We start from the raw sequence: 10,155 nt of genomic DNA, 5'->3' as shown, positions 1-10,155 counted from the left end.
ATGACCCAAAACTTTAGAAAACACATTTGGATGTACAATGATTTTTTTTTTTATTTGAATGTATATGTATTTTCTAGTCTAAAATGAACTCACAATGGAGCCTTGACAGCATGTGACTTAACATGTGCTCGTGTGTCCTTTACTTCAGTGTTCTCTGTATCATTTATAAATGATGATACACCATTAAAGGTTAGATTGGGTCTTATTCAGCGACTCATAAATTTTTAACTGACTGATTTGTAGTTTCCCACCAGTAACAATTATGATCAAGAATAATTCTCATGCTTCCACTAACTTTGTGTGCTCACTTTGCTTTGAACAATGTGGTAGTAAACAGTTTGTGAAAATATTTCTCATCATGTTGAAATATCTGGTTATAAAGCTTTTATAAAACTATTTATGATTAATACTGCCTTTGCATCTAACAAATTATTCATTTTAACTTGATGGTTCAGGAAAAAAAACAAAACACTCTGACATGACAAAAATTACACTTTCAATTTTTTTATCTTAAATTTTATTAATTTTATATCTGATGGGATAAGGACAGAAACACACTTTTCAAAATTTTACATTTTTGCAAAACAGATTTGAGCAGTTAAAATGCAAATGACTGAATACAGGGCCCAATAAAAGGTCCTATAAAAGAAGGAAAGAATGAAAAGAAATGCAAATATATTCTTATTCAGTGTCCATCATTTGGACAGATTCATCCACAACATCCAGTGTTAATGGAATCACTGTTTTTGTGAGCACAGCAGTAGTGCCTGGCTTGTATCTGTACGTTCCCTCCCTGGTGCATTAGAAGAAAGAGAGAAAATGATTTTGAATCTTAAGATATTTCATGAATAAACATGTACAGTTGTAAACTCAGAAGATTATTAAAAGACAGTTGATCAGGAAGAGAGTTGATTAGGGGTATATTGCAGAAAGCAGATTATGCATAAGTTTACATGGTATTGTAAATAGATGGTTTTAACATTTGGTTTCCAAAAACTAAGGTAACGTTTAGGTTACCTGTAACACACACTTCCCCACACTTAGTTTTTTGGTTAAATAAGTAAAATAAAATCAAGTTAAATAAATAAAATAAAATCAGTAGTTCACTTTTACTTTTTGGAATTTCCAGTGTGAACACTGGAACATACTCTTGAGATGACTGTGTTTTGTAACAGATAACTGTAAGAAAGGTAATCAACCGAAAGTTCGGGGTAACCCTGCTTTCTGGAATCCTCCAGGACAATGTGTATATTTAAAAATTCTAATTTTAAAATTATGAATAATTAGATAATGTTACTGCAATATACCACATTACACTCATCTATGTATCTTACCTCAATCCCTTCTGAACTGGCTGGTCATATCCTCTTAGATAATCCACAGCTTTCTCTGTGATCACACATAGGTCTACATTGCTGCCGGAACCCAGATCACAGAAGATGCCTGCAGTGATAGCATCTCTCACCAGCTGCTTTCCTTCCTCCAGCTTTTCATTCCCAACAGTTTATGTAGGTGTGGGTTTGACAAGAACGAATGTGTGTTTGGGGAATGAGATTCAACAAAAAAGATCACATTGAGAGTTAGAAGCAAAGAATAAAAACAAATGAATTTTTTGCAGATTGTATTAAAAATTCCTCAAAAATTGTAATGAAACAGGATGCAATAGTTGGATAAAAAATAAAAATATTTAGATTTATTTTACAATATGTTGATTATACATACAGTGCTCAGCGTAAATGAGTACACCACCCCCCCCACCCCCCCCCAAAAAAAAATGTTGACAAGTCTTAGTTTAATAAGTTTAATATAACATGTTTAAATTATAACATGAAAGTAAGGTTAATAATATGACTTAGATTACACATTTTTCAGTTTTACTCAAATTAGGGTAATGAAAAAATGAGTACACCCCACAACAATAATTACTACATCCAGTACTTTGTATTGCCTACATGATTTTTTAATGACAGCACCAAGGGCCCTATTTTAACGATCTAAACGCAAAGTGTGAAGCGCACGGCGCAGGTGCACTCAGGGCGTGTCCAAATCCACTTTTGCTATTTTAACGACGGAAAAACGGTCCGTGCGCCGGGGCGCATTTTTGAAATGGGTTGTCCCTATTCTCTTAATGAGTAATGCGTAACGTTCAATAAACCAATCAGAGTGTCATCTCCCCTTCCCTTTAAGAGCGAGATGCACTCGCGCCATGGCGGATTGCTATTTACATGCCGGAATTTGTTGGCGGAAAAGCTGAACGCTTTTCAAGCGAAGAAACTGATCTGCTCGTGCGCGAAGTTAAAGCTAAGGGACAAGCAGGATATAACATTATATATATTATATAATTATATATTATATAACATATAACATTATAAAATACACTGACTTATTAAACACACCGATTCAACTGAGGAGTTCAACGAGTGATGTTTTGCTGAAATTACCTGTTAAGTGGCCAGTCAATCTTTCAGTCGTCTGCGTTGGATGCAGGCTTTCAAATAGCTCCGCGCGATCAGTCAGTTAATATGTGTGTGTATTGGCAAGATTGTTCAATTAAATTAGCCAGTTTATAAGTAATAGGCTGAATTGAAAATAGGTATCCTAATTCTAATACACACAATGACTATTCATCATTACATTTTTATATTTATGTAGCCTACACAATAATATTCTTTTACACTGTAATCCTTTTGTTTTTAATATTTGGCATATTTGTGTGATGCGTATCCCTGTGTGTAATAAGCAAAGTCAACGCGCACTGTGGACGCGCCCAGAGGTGCAGTTTCTACCAACGCGCTCTAACAAAAAAATATTGCGCCACTGACTTTAGACTAGGTTTGAGTTGGTCTATGGCTAGGGTGACCAGACGTCCCGTTTTTCCCGGGACAGCCCCGTATTTCAACTCAAATTTTAGTGTCCCGACTTATTATGAAAAAATCATGTTTTGTCCCGTATTTCATCGTTAATATATATATATATATATATATATATATATATATATATATATATATATATATATATTTTTTTTTTTTTTTTTTTTTTTTTTTGCTGAGTGATAGCGTGAGTACTCCTCTCATACGGAATAACCTAATAAAACTAGCAAATCACCTCATAGTATATTTTACAGGAAAAAAAAATCCATCCAATAAGAGAAGGCAGAAGGACAATTCCATCCAATCACAATTCCCTTAATCAACGTGCAGTTAGTGAAGGCGGAATCCGACGTCACAGTTAAGTGTACAGTATATGAGATGAGAGGACGGATAAGCTTGTCTCAGGTGCAAAGATGTCAAAGAAGCGTGCGTGTACATTTAACGACGATCTTCAAAAAGAGTTTACATTTCTCAAAAGAGAGTCACTATCAGAGGCACTTAAATTAAGATGCGACATTTGCGGGGCTCGCTTTTCCATTGCTCACGGAGGGCGAGCCGACATTACGCAGCATATGCACACAAAAAGCACATGGATGCTGCTAAAAGTAAGTGTGCTACTCCAAGTCTCAGCGAATTTTTTGTGAAGCAAAGTTGCGAATCTGATAAAGTGTTGTGGGTCTGTGGGTTCTGTGTCTGTCCCGTATTCCACTCTGAGAAATCTGGTCACCCTATCTATGGCGCAGTCTTTTTTCAGCTCCTTAAAATAGCAATGCGCCGGCAATGCGCCTGAACACAACTCTTTTTTAGACCAGCACGCCCTTGGGCGCACTAACTGACGCAAATGCATTTACTAAGTTAAGGACGTGGCGCTGAACGGGAAAACGCGAACGGCGCCGGACGCAAACTAGCAAACACACTTGCGCTGCGCCTTGCGTCGCATTGCGCCGGGTGTATTATAGGGCCCCAAGTCTTCCAGGCATGGAATGAACAAGTTGGCGACATTTTGCAACATCTATCTTTTTCCATTCTTTAAAAATGACCTCCTTTTAGAGACTGGATGCTGGATGGAGAGTGATGCTTAACTTGTCTCTTCAGAATTTTTCTCATAGGTGTTTGATTGGGTTCAGATCAGGAGCCACTGAATCACTTTAACACTGTTCTTCTTCAGAAATCCAACAGTGGCCTTAGATGTGTGTTTAGGATCATTGTCATGTTAGAAAAGTGCACAACAACCAAGGGCACGGAGTGATGGTAGCATCTTCTCTTTCAGTATAGAGCAGTACATCTGTGAATTCATGATGCCATAAATGAAATGCAGCTCTCCGACCCCACATGAACTTGCATGCCGATTTTCTTCAACCTTTCTCATCAGAAGACGCTCCTGTTGAGGTGTTAACTTCTGTGGATGACCTGAACATCTCTGTGAGATGGTTGTAGTTTCATCTTTTTTAAATTGTTGTACCACTTTTGCTACAGTATTCTGACTGATAAGTAAAGCTTTACTGATCTTCTTGTAGCCTTCACCTTTCTGGTGTAAATAAATTATTTTCTTTCTCAGGTCTTGTGACATTTCTCTTCCATATGGTGCCATTGCTAACAGCATGAAATGGGAAGGGGTTTTAACACCCTTTATAGTCAACAGTCTGCTGGACACCTGTGTAATGAATAATTAGACTCACCTGTGGTTGAATTTTTGTTAAATTATACATTTGTAGTCTAAAATTTAGCTTTGCTCCAGAGACTTGTACTCATTTTTGCATCACATTAATTTGAGTAAAACCGAAAACTTGTTCTCCAAGTTATATTATTATTCACCTTACTTTCAAGTTATAAGTTAAACAGATGTTGTATAAAATTAGCCTTGTCAACATTTTGGAAATTGTTTTTGTGTTCATTGAGATATTGTTTAAAATGTTACTTTTCAAAGGGGGTGTATTCATTACGCTGAGCGCCGTATGCCGTGAATCAATAGTTTTATATATTGTACTGTTCTGTTATTTACAATTTTTCACTGGATTGTAGTTTATTTCCACTTTGTTTATTCCAAGTTATTCTTTTACTTTTGTCTTCCTTTGTCAGTGAATGTTACACTGAACACTCAAATTTGGTAAACGGAAGCTCAAGTATGCTTGCTTGACATGCAAGATCCATTGAGGTTCATTCTTGTGTGCCATGCCAGCATGTTTGCACTTCTGTATGAACCACTGACGTTTATTCTCAGATGTCAAGCAAGTTTTTGGGTAAAGTACCCCTTTAATGGACCCTCAGGTGTCCCTAGACCCCTAGTTAAAACAAATGCATCTACAATAACAGCAAATATACAATACCATGTTGGAAAATATCAATAAGAATGTCTAAAAACAGTTGTCTAACCTCCATGTTTGGCTTGTATCGATCTTCAAATACAGAAATGGCAGCAGCTGCTCCAGACCCTGAAATATATAATTTTGATAAACGAGTGCAGGTATATAAAAAAAAAAAAAAAAAAATTAAAGTTCGGGGGCCTCGTTTATAAAACATGCGTACAGATTTGATAATGGTAATGACATTAATTAGGTGGCGTTTACAAAGTGGAGATCAGAAACCATTCAGCTGCTCACAATTTCAAGATCATTTGCAGATAAATTTCACTTCTGAAAGAGAGGTGTACATTTTTTTTCTTGTTGTAGGCATTGTGTAAGTTTGTTCTCTGAATCACACATATGCACATTTGAGAAATGATTGCAAGATCAAATGTTGGACGGTTTCTACGCAACATTTTATAAATGAGGCCACAGCATTCTGATTGTGTTCATTCAAAGAAAGGGAGTAAAGTACCCATGGTAAGGAAAGGAAGCTTATCATAGGAACCATGAGGGTAGACGCTATAGAGTTGTGGGCCGTTAATATCCACACCTCCCACAATTAGAGAAGAACCAATGTGCCCCTGATACCTAAAAAAATGGGAAACAATCAGTCCTAGTCTAAATAGATAAGATACATAGTCCTTAAATAGTCCTTTAAGATAAACTAATATTGTCAGTTAACTATCAATATCTTAAATACAGAATGATGTACTGACATATCTATCATTTTGGCATGATCACTTAAATCAAATTGAACAACATGATGACACTCTTTCACCTAAACAGCATCTGTTTGAGCTGTCGGGTCACCATGGCCACAAGAGGAGGTCGTCCTGTGCTCAGCGAATGCAGTTCCACATTTGATGACATCATCTGAGTAGTGACCTCAGCATCAGCTGCAACACCTGCACCACAGCAGCTATTGTGGTAAGAAAAAAATAAAAATAAAAACAGGCACAATATTAAAATTTAGTTTAGACAGAGACTTGAACTATTATGATGAGCAACCAAAAGATTTACTTACTAGATGTTGGGAGCTATGTAGTGGATTTTCATGCAGTTTTTATCAGCTACAACCATATCATCCGTGGCTCTGGTGTCTGCACCTAAAATCACTCCATCCTCAAATAAAATTCATTTATTTTTGGTTTATTATAATTAAATATTATATATCATTATATTAATTATGCTCTATATAGCTGTGTTTATTTGCAATTACTTGAATTACAATAAAGACTTAAATTATAAATACTTAATCAGTAATAAACTACACAAATCGTGCTTTGAGGTGTCAAAACTGACTTTGAATATCAAGCCAGCAATGGTGGTGCCAGTCTTCCTGGCGTTTGGAGCACTGTAACCATTCTCTGATAAGTTTACTTCCAGAACAGCATTTCTATGAATAAAACAAAATACAATACAATACAATTAAAATATATGGGATTATTGAGGTACTTTTTGTTACTACTACGTTTGTATGTTTAGGAGTAGGCCTAGGCCATGTTTACTCGTTCATGTGTCAAAAGACTTTAACGAAGCCATAATTCAACACATCACAGTATACATATTAGCGTTTAGCAATCATTGTAAATTTCATTTTATGTCTTTATCATATTATTTATTGTTTACGTCTTGATCATGTTGTTATAGATATCTCACCTGCGTGTGTTCTCAAAAGAGAATCCTCCAGTCGGCGTCTTTGTCGATGTGTGTAGCATCTTTCACCTGCACACTGAATGAAATCTAAAGTTATGGCTCTTATAACCAGCCTTTTGTAAAGCTCTTTCGGATTACCGCTTTTGAACGTTTACTCGCCTCAGCTTTACACAAAGAGTCGGTGCGTCAGCACTTTTAACGCCCCAAAATGCAAAAGATCGTTCTTTCACTTTCACTTCTGACACATGATCGTTTCTCTAGGCCACTCAGTCGAATGTTAGGCCTATTTTAACCGAACGCTTAGGGGTTATTTGTGCACAAATAATCGGAATGGCAATCGGTCTATTTTCTTATACATTGTAAAAGTAATTTTCTACATTAGTTAGTTTTATTCAGTTATTTAGCTATTTAATCTAATTTGGAAAAAAAAATAGGTTACACCAAAAAAAGCGATTTCTGAGTAAGATCAAGTAAAAATAAACCCTTAATTAAACCGTTTTACTAGGGAGAAACATATATTTACTGATATTTTGAATAGAATAACGAGGCACAAACATGTTCAGTCGCGTTTGCTCCCATTTAATTTTGATCACAGTGGTTCACTACACATCAAACAAACCCCTTAAGTCCAAAAGTGCGCACATTTGGAAAAATAGCCTATTCACACGTTGGTAACACTTTAGAATAGTGCTCCTTCAATAATGAATAACTACACAGGAACAAATGAGTAATACATTATTAACACTCTAGTACTATTAACTAACTAGAAACTCTGATTAATGAATTAGTGGGCAATTCCACGCAAAGGTCATCTTTACCATGAAAAAAAAAAGTTTTAACCAAAAGAACAAAACCCTTTTTAAATTGTCCATTTAGGTCTGTAATATACTGTATTAATGTGCTCTAACAGAAATTTTAAGAAAATTGCCTTGTTTATCCACAATATATGTGGTAAGCAACAATGCTTAAATTAAATTTTCAACCAACCATATTTCATGCTTTCAAAAAAGGGATCAAAGACCCCATTTTTTAAACTTTATTTTAGCAGTAAGCATTGTGTAGAAAGATGGAGGCATGCCTGAGAAATAAATACACTCATTTAGTCATAACAGCACTGCCTGATGAATTTATAAGAGCTAGAATAAAGAGGTCAGGACGCTTCAGAACTCTGTCACGTCCGTAACGTTTTAAAGATTAAGTTTATGTCATATAACAATTATAAATGCAAATAACTTGAAACTTTATATGCAAAGCTAAATTATGTTTATGCTTATTAGGATCAACAATTCATTTCACTACGTTGCTCTGAACAACCATAATAAGCGTTACGGACGTGACCGTTACGGACGCTTCATATTAAATCCTATGAGTTTGCTTCTTTATATTGCTATCATCTGTTTCAGGCTTACCATATCAGAACATATCCAATAATCGCAATACTCTTTGTGCTTTGTTAGTTTTAATATGAAAAAGGTTTAACTTTCAAATTCAGTCGATTTTATAACAAAATTTAAACAATAGATGTCGCTCTTTAATAGCCTACGGCGCGTGACAGATTAGCTACTGCAGCGCCTGTAAGCGGCGGATCAGGTGCACATGAACCGATCTTCTCTTCCTCTTGCCAGAGAACGAAATATGAACATCAAAAGGTAGGCCTATATGATACAGTACAACTTATAGAAGAGCATTGTGTCTCATAGGACACTTCCCTCGAGAATTGGGATGTCGCGTTACCGGTTGGTTAAAAATGAATAGCCTAGCCTATATTGATCACAATCCGCGCGATCAAGCTGACAAAATGAAAATAATAAGATTGCAATAATTTTGACTTGAAATAAAGTTTGATCATTTTGACTCAAGACTCCGCTTTAAACTCTGAAAACTAGACGAAAAACCGTGTGGTCATTTAGACACAAAACATAAAACTGACATGATTGCGATTGGCAATAGTGTCAATCGGTTCACCTGACTGTGGGGAAAACATGCGATTTTAAACTGCTTTATGATAAACATAAATATTTGTCAATGTATTTTAGCAAGCAGTTCTGTAAGAAGGAAAATCATGGTCTCTAAATTGATTCTTGAACAACGCACATGCTGGTCAACATGAGAAATAGGTCTAATCCATAACCTTTTGCACTACAGAGTATAACGTTACATTTGTATAAAGTTTAGTAAAAACTTGATAAATTGTGGAGTCTTACCATACTGGTATCCCAGATTTCAGTATTTGGTGGTTTAAATGCTTGCTTGAGGTCTCTGTGAAAGTTTTAAAGCAGTTTTAAACCAAGTCTTTTGTGCCGCTTTCAGACCGGTCACATCCGTAACGGAAAACTGTCACATCCGTAACATTGTTTTTTCCTCATTAATGCGAACATGAAAAATTAAATAAAATTATTATTTTATGCTCTGTGGAGAGCCAACCCTTCTTCATTCAGTGGGCAGTATTACTTTTGGTTTGCTCAATGTAATTCACAGAATTCTTAAAAAATATGTTGTCACCCAAATCTTAGTGACTTTTTTTGTCACGTCCGTAACGCTGTATATTTCCCTCATCTAAAATATAAAACAGTTGAATAGACTGACATTTTTCTAATGTCTGGACTCCTTTAGTAAGGGATTATGAATATATAAATAGACGGTTCAATATGTTACTATTAAATGCATTCTTTGAGCGTTTATATTTCAAGTTTTGACTCCAAATGTCACGTCCATAACGCTGGAATTGCCCTAGTAAGTAATAGTTCTTAGTTGAATGTGGTAGTTCAGTATTAGCTAATCTGTATACTGTTTTTTCATACCTCCCAGAGAACTACTAAGAACTTCTACAGGTGCATAATTAACGTGAATGATGCATAATATAATTAATTCTAAAGTAAAGGTCATGGTAACCCAGCTAACCAAAATACGTGACTGTTACGTAACTGCAACGTAATTTGGTGACCAAACTTTCGTCGTGGCGACGTAACTAGTTACGTTGTGGCAACCGGAAAAGTGAAATTCCCGGATACGTTGCCACAACGTAACTTTGTGACGTTGCCAGTTAGTAACTGCGACGTCGTGGCAACGTTGTGTATCAATGGTTGTGTGTTGGTAATCAGTTGGTAATTTTTATATTTATTTATTTTTCTATGGGCGGACATGCAGTAGTTTAACCTAATTTATGTCCTCATTTGCCCAAACTAATTTAAAGGCTATTCCAACAGCTGTGAACAATGAATGCAGAGCTCAAAATGAATTCAATTCATTTATTTTGAAAAACACGCAGAACATGAACAAAAATC

General features: G+C 35.8%; 1 protein-coding gene across 2 annotated transcripts; it reads right to left on the bottom strand.

Annotated features, from left to right (window-relative positions):
* Positions 1-498: 498 nt before the first annotated feature.
* psmb10 (proteasome 20S subunit beta 10) lies at positions 499-7,108 on the bottom strand. 2 transcript variants are annotated; one of them, XM_067412290.1, is made up of 9 exons: positions 7,031-7,108; positions 6,875-6,947; positions 6,518-6,611; positions 6,240-6,337; positions 5,994-6,134; positions 5,688-5,803; positions 5,244-5,302; positions 1,335-1,486; positions 499-793 (listed from the first exon to the last, which is right to left on the bottom strand). In XM_067412290.1, exons 2-9 carry the CDS (start codon positions 6,931-6,933, stop codon positions 682-684), a joined length of 831 nt encoding a protein of 276 aa, XP_067268391.1. In that variant the 5' UTR covers positions 6,934-6,947; positions 7,031-7,108; the 3' UTR covers positions 499-681. The 2 variants fall into 2 exon arrangements, with proteins under 2 accessions (XP_067268391.1, XP_067268390.1); XM_067412289.1 differs by having other exon boundaries at positions 500-793; positions 6,875-7,102.
* Between the last annotated feature and the right edge of the window lie 3,047 nt (positions 7,109-10,155).

The sequence above is a fragment of the Chanodichthys erythropterus genome, chromosome 15 (assembly GCF_024489055.1).
Source record: "Chanodichthys erythropterus isolate Z2021 chromosome 15, ASM2448905v1, whole genome shotgun sequence".
Lineage (NCBI taxonomy): Eukaryota > Metazoa > Chordata > Actinopteri > Cypriniformes > Xenocyprididae > Chanodichthys > Chanodichthys erythropterus.
The sequence above is the reverse complement of the archived record's forward strand: the minus strand, read 5'-3'. Positions and strand labels throughout refer to the sequence as shown.